This window comes from Apus apus, chromosome 2 (assembly GCF_020740795.1).
Source record: "Apus apus isolate bApuApu2 chromosome 2, bApuApu2.pri.cur, whole genome shotgun sequence".
In the NCBI taxonomy this organism is placed as follows: Eukaryota; Metazoa; Chordata; class Aves; order Apodiformes; family Apodidae; genus Apus; species Apus apus.
Genome location: NC_067283.1, coordinates 51,230,554 through 51,250,017, shown reverse-complemented (window position 1 = coordinate 51,250,017; position 19,464 = coordinate 51,230,554). Strand labels below are relative to the sequence as shown.

General features: G+C 42.6%; 1 protein-coding gene across 4 annotated transcripts in view; it reads right to left on the bottom strand.

The window, feature by feature from the left end:
- Positions 1–19,464, bottom strand: part of PDE1C (phosphodiesterase 1C) — a 303,096-nt gene that overhangs the window by 262,212 nt on the left and 21,420 nt on the right. For all 4 annotated transcript variants that reach the window (XM_051610091.1, XM_051610093.1, XM_051610096.1 and 1 more), the window contains exon 2: positions 3,535–3,585. In XM_051610091.1, the coding sequence (XP_051466051.1) occupies positions 3,535–3,585 (51 nt within the window). The remainder of the gene's footprint in view (positions 1–3,534; positions 3,586–19,464) is intronic.

The window sequence follows — 19,464 nt, the reverse complement described above, 5'->3', positions numbered from 1 at the left end:
TAAAGTCATCTTTTGGGGAAAAGACGCTCTCTGAAGCCACTTGTATAATTTTGAGGTTTCCCCCTGCAACTACTCCAAGGAATCTGCTGAACTTCCCAAACCACCACCTTCTCCTCATTTCCTCAGCTCTGCCCTCTTATTCCATGAACCCTCCAGCTTGTCAGGCACAGGACAACTCCACAGTGCAGAAAAGATGGTTTTTTCTGTAGTTATTAGATACAATAAGTAGCTTGTACTTTGCACTACCACTGAAGACCAGCAACAACAGATTAACTAGTAGCCACTAAAAAACATATAATCACTCAAATCAACATGTTGTGTTTTTTTTTCTTTAAATAAAAACAGTGAAAGAAAAACAATCACTTGTTTCAACACAGACATTTCCTTCCCTGTGTTCTCTATACATACACTCATACCTTTTTCTCCAGTGTGGATATCCATCCCACACAGATTTCCCCCTCTCATTAGATCTGTAGACCTAGATCTACTTGGCTCTTCTGAAGATCAACAGTGGGAAATCAGCCAGCTGACACAAATTAACCCACTTCACTGGAGCAATTAAATGCTATGCCCACCTGTCCTAACCAGTGTTCAGCCTGCCTGCAGCTATGTTCAGGTGAAGGGTATTTGGCAAATGATTGCTTTGGTCATCTGGTCTGCCCCAACAGGCATCAGCCACGAGCTTCCAGCTACCTGAAATCCTGATGAATTTAAATCCCCACAAAGACTGATGGCACAGTGGTACTTGTAGCAAGATACCATAGTCAGATAACAGGCACATTAATTGCTCCTAAAGGCAGTAGCAACCTCTTACATTCAGTCTCCTAAATGGAACAGAAATTGACACTTAACAGTACAAGAGATTTGATAGCTCTAGCATTGGAATGAATAACACTTAACTAAATTTTAATTTCAAATCCTTGTGAGTAAGTGTAAACATTTGTAAAAAGGCTTCTCCCTCATTTTATTTTACCCCATCAAAGATTTTTATAGCTGAGCTAGAGGCAAAAGCAAAATAGATTTCAGTGTCATATTTTCAAAAGCAGAACTCTGCTTAAAGAATCTGTGAGTAGGTGTTCAAATACTTTAATGTAGCCTGAAAATGTTAGGCTGCAAGTCTAGCTACCTGGAGCACTGATAACCACACAACTACCATTCCTAATTTTAAGCAACACTAGCAGCCTTTCCCTCTTATTGTTCCTGAAATAAAGAGGAAACAGCTACATACTCCAGGGACCTTCAGACAACAGTCAGGATGGATAAGACTCATTTGGGTTTCAGTAGGTCATCTTGTGTTTGATTTCATGCACAAAAAGGTAGATCAGGTAAATAAGGTTGGCAAAAATGGGTGTGGTTTTTAGGTGTTCAACAAGAGCCCAGCTGTAAATTGCACTGAAATCTCTGTAGGTTTTACTAGGTTGACCTCAAATGGGCAGTTGTTCCAGAGCAATGAAAAAAATCCTGTTCTCTGTTGTGAAGAAGTTAATAATTGCCTTTGAATTAATCATTCAAGTGAATGTGAAAGGCACGATCCAGGAAGATACTCAGTCTGTGACTCAGACACCAGGATAACAAAGGTAATGCTCTGCTACTTTAGTTATTGTTTGAATCCTTGTCCTCAAATGCTGCAGCTTTTTCTGCCATTCAGTCAAGATGTTTTTGAATGTTTGATCTGTACTCCACTGTTTGTTCAATGTAGCATGGCAGGGTAGAGTAGGTTACAGTACTGTCAGCATAAATTTGAGCATCTTCCATTTAACTCACATTAGTACAGCACACGCCTCAGATACTTCCCTCCTTTCCATAAACGTATTTCCCATTCTAATTTTCCTTCCCTTTCCCTCAGAGTTGTCATCTTATTCTGCTCATGACCACACAGCCATCATTAATTATACCCTATGAGAAGCTTGCTAGGTCATAAAATCATCAGTCTGACTCACAAGTCACTAAATTTAACTTCTGACAGTGAAGGTCTGGTTTACATTTTCAGTGATCTCCCTTCATCCCTATATTATGCCTCTGTGACTATTTCCCAGCCAGGTTTATATGTGTGTTCCTCTCTGCATTGCATTTCATTGCTGTTACTGAGGCCTTGATCTCACCTCCATGCTTAAACCCATGAATCACTGGGTCATACAATGAGGCCTTGTAATGGCTTATCTTGTGATTTCATTCAGCTGATAGCCATCTGCCAGTCTGTTCTCTTCCATGGAATGCCAGTCATCCCTACCTCTGCAAATAAGGCTTGGGTGCCTGCTTTAGAGACATGATTAAAGCAGGAATGGAACCTGGTTGTTCCTGGGTCTCAGACCTGCACCCTGTACACATTTACCGAAAATCAAGTTATTTTGAATGTCAGAATCAGAACTGAAATGCCAGTTCAGTTACAAACATCACAACATTGTGTTTGACCTACTTGTCAGGCAATATTTCAGCTTGAAGTCCTCAAAACCCAAATAGCCAGGAATAAACAGTACTTGGGCTGAATCTTCCAACACTGTACCTGGTACTCAGGAGCCATAATGGATAAAAAGCAGAGAGGTAAAGAACTTGAAAATGTTTGCATTTACATTTCTTTCCTCTGTGATTTCCTTTGCCATATGCATTTTCAGGGTTGAACCAGCCAGGACTGATGAGTAGACCCCCCTTTTAAATTATATTTTCTACAGCATGAAGGAAAATAAACCCTAAACCAGGAATAAAGAAATCCAGTACAATCTTCTCTCAGTCTGGTTCAATCTGTTCTGTCACCCTTGTAAGTCACTACATGCAACAGATTTCATAGCCACAGCAGCTCCTTCTGCGTTATGCACCTTGGGTACCTATATGAGGTACGGCATGCTCAGAGTGCCATCCTGTGACTGCGTGAAATACTGCACCATAAACGTGAGTTCTTTTGGTGTTTTGATGTGCACCACCAATGATGATGGCGAATGCCCCCTTTTAAAGGTGCTAAGGGGATTTTTCCCCATTACATAATCACAAAATATCATGAAACTGCATGCATTATGAAGAGCATTTCCTCTCTTCCTCCCCATTCCTACATATTTTGCCACATGTGTTTTTAATAATTCATATGGGCAAAGTCAAAACCAACTGGTGCTACATTACCAGATGCAACCCCTTGTTTTGTTCATGCTTGGGTCACTTATTTCAAATCCCCAGATGTACCTTTAGTTCCTAACCCTGCTGTGTGAAGCAAAAGGTGATGGAGAAGTTATGAGTAAGGTTTAATTTCATTTCTCTTATGTTATTTCAAAAGCTTGGCCCAAATCATTTTGTACCCACTGTAGCCAACTTCAGCTGGCTTTGTGACACTTGTATTGTTATAAGCTTTTATGCTTTATGTTAGAAACAGTAATAAGGCCACAAAACCTTCCATTCTTTTAAATTTGCATCAACTCTGTTCAATAAGACTGAACTTGTGTAAGTGGCTTTTCCAACTAAGTACTGTGGTTCCTCAGTTTAGTACTGTATATTAACTTTAATAGTAGATATAGAAATTCACCAGTTAAAATAAAAAGGGCTACTTACGGGCAAATCGTGAAAGCGGTCGGGCATTTTTGTCACCTGTCTCGTTTGCAACTGAAAGGAGAAAACAGAGACAAATAAAAAGATTCAAATTAAAATGTTACATTGAGTAATGGTAATAGCAATTCTCATGCATATAAGGGAGAGAAGACTGTTCACACCAACAGCATCTGGGTATATATACATAGGTATATAATCCTTTTTTTTTCCTTTTTTTTTCATGCCACCAAAGATATTAATTTGCATGCTTCTCTGTCTGGTTCAGTTTGGCTTTCAGAGTCAGGAAGGCACACCTCAGGCACCTGCAAGTATTGTCTTGGCCAACATAATAATTTACTCCTATCATTGCCCAACAGTCAAGCACTAGCCACTAATAATACTTGGCAATATATGATTCCAGTCATCCTTACAAACTCTATTTTATATTGGGCTGTTTTCTAAGTCTTAAATAAAATGTCATTTTTGTCATTTGCATTACTGAGTACAGTAAGAATGAAGTGAGATTATTCCACCTATATAAGGAAATTCACTAGCAATTTTGGAAGCTCAGGGGATCATTTAAAAGAAAATTAAATTAAATGTAAGGATCTGTGCCTGTGTCAGATTAAGCCTCTGACATTTAGAACTGCATATATAGGTATCACCTAGGATAAAAAAAAACACATACAAATCCTTCGTTTTCTGGCTCAGATTCATACTGGCATAGCTCTCAACATTTCTGTGACCCAGGTGGTATTCACTTAGTCAAGAGCACAAACGACTCTTTGGGGTTCTCACAATATTAAACTACATCTGGAGAAAGAGGAGCGTTATCAAGGAGAGGAATTACCACCCTGACTTTTTGTTCTGAGTAGCTAGAATAATCATGAGGAACAGCATTGATGGGCACATAAGGAGAAGAGCATGTTAGAAGCGCACACAGAAACCTTGTCAATTCTTTGCATTCTTTAAAAATGCTGTTTTCTAGAGACAAGACCAACCAAGCTAAGGAAACCCAGAAAAGGATGCAAAATATGACCAGAACTGAGACTCTCAACTTATTGTCAACTTGACTGTAACAGACTTTTTGGAACCCAGAAAGACTTTTGATTAAATTTTATTATTCTGATAAGTCTTAAGATCGTCAGTTTAAGTCTGGCTTTAGTTAAGACCCATACCCAGTGTCACTCCAGCTTTCCCTACTTGCTTTCTCATCTTGACCTGTTGATGAAGGTGGCTCCAGGATTCATTGCGGTGAACAGAGGGACCCTTTAACAACTCTCTTCCTCCTTTTGCTACCATTAGCCAGTAGATGGTGCCCTTAAAACACTGGTGCCTCGATCAGGCCGAGGAACTCGCTTGGCGAGCCAGATCTGGGGCCCTGAGATCTTCAGGTCTCCTGCAAGACTCCCTCCGTGACTTGAGTCCATGACAGGTACCTGCAGCACAAACCCCAACCAAAGAAGGCCTTGCTGGACACTGTGTGCAGAGACACCAGAACGTCTACACAGAGTAAGGCAAGTCCAGAGCAGTTCACAGTTTCAGAGTCAAATCCAGCTGTACTTGAGGCGATGGCATGGTGAAGGAGAAGCAGCTGCATCCTCCATGGGGCAGGGATCAAAAGACTTGGACCCAGTGAGACCAAAATCCGGTCAGAAAATACTATTATAGCCCATATGTAAAGGTCAAGCAGACAGATTTTGTCTTCAACTCAGTGGTCACAGAATCATAGAATTGTTTTGGTTGGAAAAGACTTTTAAGATCATTTAGTCCAACCATTAGCCTCACTCTACTTAGTCTAGTGCTAAACCATGTCCATAAGCACCACATCTACACATCTTTTAAACACCTCCAGGGATGGTATTTCAACCACCTCTCTGGACAGCCTGTTCCAGTGTTTGATAACACCTTTGATGAGTAAGTTGCTTCCAATATCTAAATATCAAAGCTAAACCTCCCCTGGTGCAACTCGAGGCCATATCCTCTTGTCCTATCACTTGTTACTAGGGAGAAAAGACTGACCCCACCTCACCACTACCATCTTTCAGACAATTGTAGAGAGCAATAAAATCTACTGATAATGGCTAGCACAGGGTGGGCTGGGAGATTGCCTGCCAGACTGGTCTATTCCGGGTTGTAGGTATCTATCTGTATTGCAGAAGAGCCTGGACAAATCCATAGCATGCACTGATGTCTCAGTTGGAACATCAAGTCAACTATTAGAAGGAAAGAGCCTGCTGAGGGCCTTTTAACTGTACTCTTATGCACTTTAGAGTATTTCCCCCACTCCAGTGGCAGATGGCACTCCCTGGTCACCACAGGTTTTAAGTACACACGTCTCACCTTTGTGCCACCTTCCAGCTGAATGTTACACCAAGTTTCGGGCCACTGCACCCAGCATCTGTGTTTCAGCAGCTCAGCTCTTAGACTCACAGTATCCAACACAACAGGTGTCCCCCCTTAAAAATAAGCATTTTTCAATTCTAGCACAGGTTTGGTTTTGGTTGCCAGTGCTTTCCAAACATCAGATGGTGTCATATACAGAGTAATGCTCTTCTGTCTACCATACAGCTGCACAGAGCAAAGGTGCAGGTAGAGCAGCAAAGCAAGGAGCAGGACAGAAAACTCTAAGAATGCTGAATCTGCATTTCTAGCAACATTCCTGGTATTTGTGAGCTAACTGCTGACTGGGAATTGTCTGGGACCAACAAGGTGTGTGTAGGTTAGATCTCAGATTTGTTTAGCCCTGCAATCAAAAGGGGAAGGATTCAGAGGCAAAGAGCACTTCTGCTTTTGCTCTGTCCAAAAAATCTTAGATTTTACTTGATACAGTTTTTACTGAGGAAATTCTGCATATATATATCCTACAGTTGTCTTACAGGAGTCTTTTGAGATGCAAAGAGCTAACAGACCTATGTATGTAACACATGTAAATGAGAAAACGACTTTTTCCTCCAGATGGCCTGAAATCTTCTCCAACCTGTGTTTATTGAAGTTTATTAATAGTAATATGCTTTTGGGAGAAAGCATGTATGGATTAATGAAGCTAGAGAAAGAAGCTGAATCTCTGAGTGAGCAAGTGATAACCCACATGAAAGATGATTTCTGGTATTTCCAAGGATTTCCTGTACCACCATCTCTTCAGATACTCTTCACCAGCCACACTCTACCCTTGTATGCTGAAGTCTAGGCTGATTTCCATATCAGATTAGATATTTACTTCATTCTCCTAAGTGAGTGGGACCTTCTTCAGTTTTCATCCCACCATTTTTTCATTATTTTTTTTTTAACACTAAACCATGCATATTTGAAATTAATTTCCATTCTAATCTGGATGCAAATAAATCTTGGTGAAAGGCATAATGCCTCATAATGAGGCAAATTCTGCTTCTGGGAGGTTTTATCCAGCACTACATAAATTGCAAGCACAGGAATCATGCTACCAGTGCACACGTTACTAAGCCAGAGATTACTCAGGCCCCTCATGAATCAGTCACCCAATAAGTTTTTAGAGTATTGAATCCCAGTATCATGTGGGAAATGCCAGCAAATTAATATGATTTGAACTGTTCATGCTGTAAACATCAACAGCACAGGTGGCATAAACACAGCCTATAAAACAAATTGGTACACAAAGTTACAAGAATAGGCAGCAACCTTTTGCTGATAAAAAATACTGGATGACTTGACCGTCTCTCTGGACACCATTAGATTCTAATTAGTTGCAACAATTAAGTAATAAATCAATTACACAGATGGAAAAGGCACAATATGTGCCTCTTAGACATACCCAGAAATCACATAACACATTTGATACAAGAGCTATGTTTCAAAATACTTCTGGAAGACAGGAAAACACAATCTTCAGTTAAAGGTTAAAAAAAGTGTCTCCACCTTGATAAGGAAGGATGGCAAACCAGCAACAACAGATGAGGAGGAAGCTGAGGTTCCCAATGACTTTTTTTCCTCAGTCTTCACTGGACACCTCTCTCCTCACACCTCCCAAACTGAAGGACCTCAAGATGGGGACCAGGGGGAGGAAGTCCCTCCCACTGTAAGTGAAGATAAAGTTCGGGATCACCTGAGGAACCTGAAAATGGGACCTGATGAAATGCATCCTGGAGTCCTGAGGGAACTGGCTGATGCAGTTGCCAAGCCACTCTCCATGATATTTGACAAGACATGGCAGTCAGGTGAAGTTCCTGGTGACTGGGAAAAGGAAACATTACACCCATTTTCAAAGAGGATAGAAAGGAGGACCCTGGGAACTACCAAACTGTCAGCCTCACCTCAGTGTCTGGTAAAATTATGGAACAGATCCTCCTAGAAGCTTTGACAAGGCACATGGAAGACAGAGAGGTGATTTGCAATAGCCAGCATGGCTCTACTAAGGACAAGTCCTGCCTAACCGACCTAGTAGCTTTCTACAGTGGAGTTACTATATCTGTGGCTAAGGGAAAAGCAGTGGATGTCATCTATCTGGACTTCTGCAAGGCCTTTGACATAGTCCCTTACAACATCTTTCTTTCTAAATTGGAGACCTATGGGTTTGATGGCTGGACTGTTCAGTGGATTAGGAATTGTCTGGATGGTCACTGGTGTGGTCAATGTGCCAGAGGGACAGGATGCTACCCAGAAAGATCTGGACAAGCTAGAGAAGTGGGTCTGTGTGAATCTCATGAGGTTCAACAAGGCCAAGTGCAAGGTCCTGCACCTAGGTAGGAGCAATCCACATTATGAATACAGGCTGGGGGATGATGTGATAGAGAGCAGCCCTGCAGAAAGGGACTTGGGGTACTGGTGGATGAAAAGTTGGACATGAGCAAACAGTGTGCACTGACAGCCCAGAGGGCCAATCGCATCCTGGGCTGCTTCAACAGAAGTGTGGCCAGCAGGTCAAGGGAGGTAGTTCTGCCCCTCTACTCCACTCTTGCAAGAACCCCACCTAGAGTATTTTGTCCAGCTCTGGAGCCCTCAACACAAAAGGGACATGGACCTTTTGGAGTGAGTTTAGAGAAGATTATCAGAGGGCTGGAGCACCTCTCCTACGAAGACAGGCTGAAAGAGCTGGGATTGTTCAGCCTGGAGAGGAGAAGGCTCTTGGGAGACCTAATAGTGGCCTTCCAGTACCTGAAGGGGCTAGAAGAAAGCTGGGGAGGGACTTTTTACAAGGGTGTGTAGTGATAGGACAAGGGGCAATCATCTTACACTAGGGCAGGAAAGATTTACATTAGACATTAAGAAGAAATTCTGTACAATGAGGGTGGTGAAGTACTGAACAGGTTGTCCAGAGAGGTGGTGGAGGCCCCATCCCTGGAAACATTAAAAGGTCAGGCTTGACCAGGCTCTGTGCAACTTGATCTAGTAAAAAAGTTCTCTGTGCACTTCAGGGGGGGCTGGACAAAGCGACCATTCCAGTACCTGAAGGGGCCTACAGGAAAGCTGAGGTGGGGCTTTTCACCAGAGATGATAGTGATAGGACAAGGGGTAATGGTTTTAAACTGAATTAGGGGAGATTTCGGTTAGACATCAGGAGGAAATTCTTCACTATTAGGGTCATAAGGGGCTGGAATAGGTTGCCCAGGGAGGTTGTTGATACCACCTCCTTGGAGGTGTTTAAGGCCAGGTGGGATGGGGCTTTGTGTAGCCTGGTCTAGTAGGAGGTGTCCCTGCTCATAGCAGGTAGGTTGGAACCTGTTGATCTTTAAAGGTCCTTTCCAACCTCAACCATTCTATGATTCAATCAGAAGTAATAACCAAGAGGCATACAACACCCAATGTCTCCCAAAATAACTCCTAATGGATTTTTGTTGCTGATGTTTGCCTGGCAATGACACTCAAACAGAACATTTTCCTTCTTCATTAACTAGGAGAGAAACACTGTACACAACTGATGATTCATTTTCCTTATGAAAGGATCCTTACACTGTATGTTACCTGCATCTGGGATGGGCAAGTATTTTCTACGGTGGAAAACACTTTGTCCCCTCAGACAACTGAGTGCTGCCTCACTCTTGAAGAGAATCTGACTCCACGCACAGATTTCAGGACTTCTGTGTCTCATCCACAGCCACTGAAACGCTTTCAGAAGGGCAAGGTGTACCCATGGGAATTCTAACAGAGAAAGAGGTGTAAAATACCTGTGTGAAAAGAAGTAAAACTATTTAATACTCTACAGAGCATCAGTCAAATTTTATTTAGAGGCAGAGGTCCAAACACTGAACTCATAAACTTTGACCACGTTAGCACCTAAAGACTGCAGGGGCCCTGATGCTGGGTTTTGGAGGTGAAGGAAAACAGGAGCAAATGTCAGCAACTACTCACACCCAAACCCCCTTCCTTGTACCAAAGTCCACATCAAACATATTCTTAAAACCTCAAAACCAAGATACAGTCTTTTGTGATCTATTCAAACTATAAACATGTGTTCTGTAGACTGATTATTCTCCAGCTCTCTAAGTTCACAGAACAAATTACTCTGGTCACACAAACTCCAGACTGTGCTCATTCCCAACATCTGCCATGCCAGCCTTCAGAGTACAAAAAGCACAGCCCCTCTGTCTCCCTGGCCATGGACATAATACATAGGCCACTGGCTGATTCAGCCACCAACAGCATGTGATGAACCCATAATTGCTTGCTAAGAGCTTGAAAATTTTTGTGAATCAGTAGATTATGGAAAATAATATCTATGTGTCTGTGTATACATATATATATATATATATATATAAACTTCCCCACTGCAAGATGATGAAGCTACCTTAACTTCTGGCTTTTAGAATATGATTATTTTTTATTTCTTTTTTTACCTGGAAATGTCCAGGCTGATTTTCTAGATTTAGCTGAGATGTCATATTTTTGGTAGCTCTAGGAGATTGTCCACTGTAGCAAAACCACTCACATCTCTCTCCTAGAGGTAACTGTACATTTAGAAAGCTTGCTCTAGGTCATCTATTTCTGTACAGTGAATCTAAGACAGATAGATGGAAATAATAAACCATGCCCATGTGGGCTACCATGACTTCCCACTCACTTCCATTAGAAAATATATTAAAAATAGCATAGTAAGCAGAGACACGAAATTGGTATCAGATGTGGTAGCAAGACATTCTCATGACTGGCATACCCTTGTCCACCAGCAATCCTCTGTTTTGGAACTTCTTCATCCACTCCTCCATTGCTCATCGTGTTCCCCTCAAATTGTAGCACTTGAGCTGAAGTGCTGCCATCGCTGGATGAGGCCAAACCCATTTGCCTTTCTCTCATACTGCACTCCTTACCCTTTTTTAAATCATAATTCCACTGTACAAATACCCAGCTACATTCCTGCATAGCTGAGAGGCAATCATCCCTATTTATAAATGAGGATGCAGAACAAAAATCAAGTGTTTGTGCCATTCTCTATATTACTACAAAAGCAATTGCTGTCATAGGATGTTCAGCTGCCCCAGCCTGACTATGGCAGATTGAAATGCGGAGAAAATCAGAGAGAAAATCTGCAGAAGCTTCTTAAGTTGGTGCTTTCCTTGAGATACTGCTTTTCTTTCCTCTCCACTCTTTTTGAGCCTGGAAAATTTAAATCTTCCCAGCAGAAGAATGGGAAGCATATGACCCTGGCCTTGATTTTCTAATCCAAGAGACAAATGTCCCACCACAAAGCTCTGAAAAATAAGATGATCACTTTGCAATTCTGGACACCAACTAAGACAGACCACTGGACTGCACATGCCTTAGTCTGGCTCAGTTTAGATGGTTTTTAAATATTGGGTTTTCACTCAGATATAGCCCTTTATAGGCACCAATTATGATGTGGTTACACATCAAGTAATATCACTCTGAAAGTAGCCCCCTTGTGCAGGTGGACACTAGAAGTGTCACAGCCCTGATTTCAAGTCCTTTGCAAGCCAGCAGAAATTATCTATTTTCCTTAGGGTCACCAGGTCAAGTCCTGAGGAAAAATCATATACTGAATCAAGCTCACAACTTCAGGCTTTGACTTCAAACACAGAACACCAAGCCACAGAATACAGACAGCTGCCTGTACAGCCCTGTGACACCACCAAGTCACTATCTATTTCGTCTCTCGAGGTAATTGGATGATGTCTAAATGAAATTTCAAGTGACTTACAGTAGAGTGGTTCAAAACTGTGTCAGAGCACGTTCAATCTTGACATGAGGAAAGATTCTTTTACTGAGAAGGTTGTCAAATCCTGAAACAGGCTTCCTGGAAAGGTGGCTGATGCCCCATGCCTGTCATTATTTATGAGGCATTTGGACAATGCTCTAATACCATGCTTTAACTTTTGGTCAGCCCTGAAGTGGTCAGGCAGTTGGACTAGGTGATCATTCTAAGTCCCTTCTAGCTGAACTATGCTATGCTACTCTTCTTCCTACCTTCTCCTTTCCCTAGAAATACACCCTGAGGAAATCTCTGATGATGTTTCTCCCCAGCTACTCTAGCAGAGGGACTGAATGGGTAACCGTGCCCCCGCCTACACATTGGCTCTGTCACACTGCGTGAAGGATGCATGTACCTTCTGATGGGGGTCGGACCTTTGGGTCGTCTTGAGATAATTGGACCATCTGCACAACTTTGCAAAAAAGCAAGTGTGAAGTGGGGTTTTTTAAAGTTTTCTGTGTTCTTCCAGTTGAGCCGAGTTTCCACAGGATGGCAAAACCTCGCATTTCTGTCACTAGCACTGCTCAAAGATCAAGTCCTCAGACTAAAGCAGGACGTGTTACTCAACTCCATGGCTGAAAACCTTTTAGAGGTGAGCAATACCTATTCATTTCCCCTTGGATTTATTTTTTCTCCTTGTATTCATTTATAGAAATGTCCGAGCTGTTTCCTGTGGGAAAGCATACTGACATAAAAGAACCTAAGGACAACACTACTCCCTCAGACAGGAAGGCCCTCTGGCGTAATACTCGGTCTCTAAAGTGCCCAACAACAAATGTCTACAGGAGAGCCCATGACCAGTATAGTTTACTTTTGCCAGGGTTCTGGGGGCCTCCATGGCTGGGACCAGACCTTCCCTGAGACCCCCACCCCCAGGGTCTCCTTGCCTCCTGCAAGAGCAGCAGGTGAGAATTGAGCTAAAAGGGCCCAGAGGAGCCCTGAAAAGGGGCTGAATTCAATGCTACAGAGGACAAGAAGCAACCCCCGGGGGCCACCCTGGGGGTCTAGAAAGCTTCCTCCCCCCAGATGCAGGGCAGAAAGGCCACCTTCATGGAGCAGGAGCAGCAGGCACCTGGCCAAAAGGGCCCAAAGGAGCCCTGGCAAGGGGCTGTGCTTGGTGCTGCAGAGAAAGGCCAAAAACCCCCGGGTACCAGGGCCAATCTGCCCCAGGAGAAAATTCTTTCCTGACCCCAGTAGAGCTGGCAATTGGCTGTTCCCTGAGCATGTGAGAAGACCTGCCTCCTCCACCCAAGGGCTGGTCATGCATCCTGGGTGAATTCTGATTAAGAACATAAAGAGAGAAAAAGAAAGGGTTTTTCCCAATTTGTTGGAATTTGCCGGAAGATAAATTGAAGATGCCTTATCCAAAGTTGCAGAGCAGTTTAGCAGTTGGATTTCAAAAGGGTGTTTTGGCAGTTGAAAAGATTACTCTGCCAATAGAGCTGTTTAGAAAAAAATAAAGTTTTGAGAAGGATGTGTGAAGTGCTGTACAAAATATTTGTAAAGAGTCTATGGATGTTTCCCATGGAAAGTACTGATTTTTATTCAAAAGCTAAGGCTCTTTCAGCTTTGGCACCTTTTAATTTTACAAGAAAAACCGAGTCTTTCTCAGAAGAAAGCAGGACTTGTACAAATTAAGTTGAAAACTCACCTTCCTATTAAAAAATGTCTTTAAAGAAAATGTACAACCAAGCCACAGCTGTGCAATGGCATTAGTCCCTAAACTAATCCCAGAGGAACACCAGTTCACAAGGAAGCTATCTACTTGGTTGTCTGATTTATGAAACCTCACGTGGCATATAAGGCTCATATTGAATTTCAACCTACTGTCACCTTTAAGACACTTGTTTTACCCATGCTCTTATGCTTCATAAATGAGCTTGCAGAAGTGTTGTCATCTCCAAGACAGCACCAATTCTTTTCATAAGAATAACCTGCTGTGATATCTGATCAATCATAGTTAAATTATACCACCACTTATATACAAAGCTCTGTAATAATATTTGTCTGGTGCTTCTGATATAGTAGAGCTTCTTTATATAACAGTTAATATTAGCACACTTCAATAAGAAATACATAGATCAATATAATTTTCCAGGGGAAAATATTTTAAAGACTGTACATTAGAATAAATAAAAGGGCAAAACAAATCAGGCTCTGGAGGGAGATTCAAAACTGCTTCTTTGTAAGAGGGTTTTCACCCACTCCTGCTTCAGTCAACTGAAGGGAAGATCTAAATAAAGCCATAGTTCCTTCTCTCACCTTACTCTGACCATTCACTGAGATCCATTGCTTAGCACTGCTCCCAAGGAGTTTCCACTAAGACTGGATCAACTGTCAAATGCTATGATTTTTTATAAACTTAAGCTCCCAGTCTCTCCTGTCATTTCCACATCCACTTTTTCTCTGTTAGTGCTCATAATGAGAAATCACTCTCCAGTCCATTAACAAACTAAACATAGCACAGACTCACAGAAGTACACAGATTATTATCATTACCTCTGCCTTGATATTAGGGGTTATCAGCACTGTGAAAAAATCCCTGCAGTTAGCAAATACTCCTGTTGATTTTATTAACATTTTCATTCCAGTACATGCATTATGAAATAATGGCATTGTGGTAGGAGGAAACTGGCAGGGAAGACTTGCTTTGCCACTATATTAATATCTTATAGTGCAATAATCCTGTGCTCTATAGAGTCTTAGACTGGTACATTGAGGGGTGAGAGCATATGGTTTTAAAACGCTGGCAGTATTGGATCAAAAATGCCACAGGCATTGAAGCAAAACCTTGAAATAACAAACTCACCATGCTCGTCCAAGAACATATTCACCATGGCCAGACCAAGTGCTGTGTGCTGTGCCTGGCTAATTCAACAGCAGGGCACCCTGTTTCAGAGAACCAGTAATTCCCAAATGTCACATTAAAGATGTAATCAAGGCTACAGAGATTTTTGTTAAACTGAGCGTAAGGATTGTACCTTCCTGAGCCTTAGAAGAGTTTCTACAAAATCTTAAACACTTCTGCAATAACTTCAGAAGATCATTTTACAGCAACTGACTCCTAACAGAATTTTCAGATGCCTTTAGGAATAAGAAAGGATTCCAGTAATCTCTCCTCCTTATATGCAGCCTCTAGAAAACATGCCTGAGAAACAGAAGAAAACCAGAGTGAGAAGATGGGGAAGTCAGTAATGTTATTCACTGTAGCAGCTCTCATTCAACCAGATCAAGAATGGCAGTGTTAGTGCAGATATGCAATAGATATGAAAGCCTCAGACATTCTGGACCAGTGGGTAACACCATGGGACATAAAAAATTAGACTGTTCATTTTTTTTCACAACACAATAAAAAGTGAAGCTAAAAATACCAAATCCACCAGACCAAAAATATTTGCATCCTACTCAAGTTATGAGAGGAAAAAATCCTTTTAAGAGATTCAAAGAGATGTACTCTATAAGCAGGCACATCTATTGTTCCCAAGCCCACAATTCAACAATTCTGCCATGATTTTATTTTCTCCTATTGGTCTTCTCCAATTCAGTAGCTGTCACTTCAGTAAAAACACAACACAAAGCTGACATTTATTGAAAATAGGCAGAGACGCATGAACTCTACTGTGGCAAAGAGACAAATCTAAACGTTATCCTTACTCATAAATTTCCACTCAGTTCAGTGGAAGCAGAATTGCCTCTGAGATGTGGAAATAATGAAGAGAAAATTTTGCTTTAGGTTGCACCTAAGAACAGGCTTGCAGAGGCACTGGTGGGAAGCCTACTGAAAACAAAGGGGTTGTGTGGGAGTCAAGGAAAGCAGAATTTGCTTTCCTTCACCTAGAAAAGGAGCATCTTTTCTACTGCACAAGTCACACCCACCTTTATCACTGCTGCTTGTTAATTGCAGTCCCTCTAATTTGCAATTTTCTGGGCATCAATGAGCATGTACTATCCAGAGGGAAGAGTGGCATTGCTGAGCACTCAGGTCAGGATTTGAGCCCATTTTTCTGTATTTCATGATACAGAAGGAAGGAAATGAGCTCCACAAGAAGAGAGCGAACAGTTAGTTTTCAACCCTCCACTGCCACTACATGAAGGTTTGTTTGTTTGTTTGTTGGGTTGTCAGCTCGTTAAAGAAAGGGATGACGTCACACTGAGGGCATCCAGAGCTTAATTCCTCTGAAGTTCAAGAATATTTACATCTGGGAATTCAATGCCCTCACTCCTACATTTCTGAGACGGATTTCAAAATGTCTGTGGATTTCCTGGAGTTCATGGTTGCTAACAGCATCCCAGATGCCAGGAAAGGCCACCAGAGGCAACGCAGAAACATTCTCAAGCTCTGTGTGAAATAATTTGCATAGCCCTTTGAATGCTGTTTCATAATGTTTTTTCTCCAAATCAAAGGAGTTTTTCGCACTGTCTGGGCATTTATCTCCAGCAAGAACTAAATACAAAAAAATGTGGGGTTTTGCATTCTGGGACATAGGCTTTTAAGATAATCCACATTCCTGCATTTTGTTACACTCATACAACTGGTCCATCCACCATGGTAATAGCTATGAAGAAAGAAATCACTGCTTTTCATATTGGGAGACAACACTTAGCACTTTCACAACAATTCATGGGGCTTTCATACCAAGAAATAATTAAAAGGACATGAATCAGGCAGCAAAAACCCCCACATTTCCTGGCCTGGTGAAACATCCACAGCAGCAACCTGGTGCTCTCTGACCAACAGCTGCTCCCACACAGCTTCTGAAACCTTCTTACCTGTCTTCTTCACCCATGCTGTCACCTGGCAATGCCTGAAGCAATCCAAATCCAACCCACAACAATGGAAAAAACAAACAAAGGAGCAGAAAAAAAACCCAGGGGAAATAAATGCTGTCACTGACCAGAGAAGCAGATCTAGGAGAACTCTGCTCTCTCTGGAAAAAAGCCTAGGGACACAGCTTCCCTGTTCCCCCAAATTTCCAGGCGCCTTGCCCTGACAGTGTTGCCTGTGACTCCTGCCCAGGCAGGGGGGTGCAAGGAGGCCCTATTCACCCCTCAGCTGAGCAGCCGAGAGGCGGTGGTTCCCCCTACCTCTGCAGATGGCAGCCGGCTGCCTGAGGGGTCTGCAGCTTCCCTGGCACCCTTGGTCTGTCTGTGCCTGTGGAGGGACCAGCAGGCAGCAGGTCTCATGAGAGGGATAGGCGAGAGCTGGGGGGTGCCACTGCTGCCCCACACGGGTGGGAAGCTGTGAACAACCGGCCCCTGTGGCTACTGCCCACTCTGCTCACCCGCCACCCTGCAGGCTGCACCCCAGCTGGCTGGTGGCCCTGCAAATCTGCCCAGCAGCCCGAGGCCTCCAGAGAACGAGGAGGACTTGCTAGGCAGTGTTTGGGGGCTGACATTAAGTGTGGTGACAGAGAGCTGGCGAGCGCTGGGAGTGACCACTCTGGACAGAGATTCCTACCAGGGAAGCTGCTGCCCAAGTGGAAGGCTGCAAAGATCACACCTGCCCTCCTGAGTCTCCACTTGCCCGAGGTGGGCTCTGATGGAGTCACACAGTGAGCGGAGGAAGGCAGCAGCCCCCGGGCTGCTCTGTGTTTGGGAGGTGGAACAAGCAAAAACAGCATTATTTGAGACTTTGCAAGAAAAAATAGAGCTAGGTGGTGCTGACTTCTCAGGATTGCTCCAGGATGTCACAGAGAGGCTGCCACACTTGTTAAAAGCACAGACTACTATCCTCTGCTCCTTCTTCATGTGGGCACCATAACAAGGTAAAGCAAAACCTGGGCAAAGTCAAGCAGGACTTCAGAGCCTTGGGGACACAAGTGAAAAGGACGGGTCTCCAAGTGACCTCCTCCTCTGTCTTGTCAGCCAGAGCTGTAGGCCAAACATGTCTTCAGACACATAAGTGGTAAGCAGAAGCACAAGGAAGACATAGAGCCATTGCTAAAAGGGGCAGGGAAACTAGTTACTAATCAAGCTGAAAAGGCAGAGGATCTTGATACCTTATTTGCCTGTGTCTTTATCAAAATAGGTAGACCCCAGGTCACAGGATCAAGCAGCTAGAACAACACATGTTGGCTCACCAGCAACAAAGAAATGGTTGGTCTACAGCCTCTTTCAAGGACTCAACCCCCATAAATCCATGGGTCCAGAAGGAACCCACCACAGTGTGGTAAGACAAGCGGTCAACGTTGTTGCAAGGCCATCATCTATAATATTTGAAAAACTGTGGAGATTGGGAAATAACTCTGATGCCTGGGAGAAGGCGAATGTTGTACCCATCTAGAAAAAGGGCCCAAAATAGGACCCAGGAAAAGACACAATCGTCCCACTCAGCAATTATCAGTATGCACCTGGAGTACTGTGTCCAGCTCTGGTCCCTGCAATTCAAAAATGCAGAAAGATTGGAGAGATTCCAAAGGAGGCCCATGAAGAAGATCAAAGGGCTAGGAACCTGCTCTGTGAGGAAAGACTGAAGAAGTGAGGTGTTTTCTCCTTAGAGAATAAAAGGTCCAGGAGGAATATTATCATAGTATTTCAGTACTTAACAGGCAGCTAAAAAGAGGATGGAGGCTCTCTCTTCACAAGAAGTCACATGAGGCAGACAAGGGACAACAAGTACAAGTTGCACCAGGAGAAGTTTCATCTTGATATAAGAAATTTTGTACAGTAAGAACAATCAATCACTGGAACAACCTCCTGAGGGATGTGGTAAGAGTCCCCATCACTGGATGTGACCAGATGCTAGATAATCTCATCTAGGCTCCCTTTCCCACAAAAGGTTGGGCCAGATGATCTTTCAAAGTGTCTTTCAGCCTGGGCTGAAAAAAAAAAAAAACAACACAACAACAACAACAAAAACCCACCAAAAAAACCCACAAAAACCCTCCACTATGCCTGCAGTAACAGCCTCACTGTAGCCACAGCACAGCCCAGGAAGTGGTCAACCTTTCCCACCCACCTAACCCTCTGTGTTTTCTAAGGTCACGTTCTTCCCAAGAAAACAGTTAAGGGAAGGAAAGAATAACAACCATTTTCCAGGTCCATAAAAGAAGGCTTGACTTTTACCCTCTTGAGGTTTTTCTGAATAAGCCTATTTGTGGAATAAGCAGTATCCCTGGGTTCAGGCCAGGATGTAGACACAATAATCCAGAAGGAAATCTAAAGTCTTAAAATCTGACACCCTTATAAACCTTCAAAGAGCAATTCTAAACTGTCCTTATCAAGGGTTTCTTGAACTATCACCAGTTTCGACTGCAGATATAATCAGCCACAGTAGGATTCAGTGTCCCAGGCTAGAACTGCAGCTATAACTTATCTGAATGTGTGAACTTGCAGTGTCCTTTCAATCTCAAGTGAGAAATGTCTAATGTACTCAGCTTTAATAAATACATTTTGAAATGCACCTTAAGATGCAGAAGTTTCATCAGAGCTACATAAGAAAAGTGGAAAAACTTACAATCTGCACAACAGAAGCAAACAATTTTTTCTTTCTTTTGATTTCTTGTGAAAGAATCAAGTGATACAACCTTATTAGGTAATCATGGTGTATTTTGTAGCTGGTTTAGATGGAAACAGCATAAATCCCCCTTTATTGAAATTTGACATGACAGTGTAACGTAATATATCGTAAGAAAATCTAGAATCTCAGATTTCTAAATATAAGCAGTCTGTTCCTTCAATATAAAAACTTAGACGAGCTAGTTCCAGATGGTGACATTTGTACAAGCAAAGTCATTAGAAATCTTTAACCTCAGTACAGCATGCTTCAACCTGCA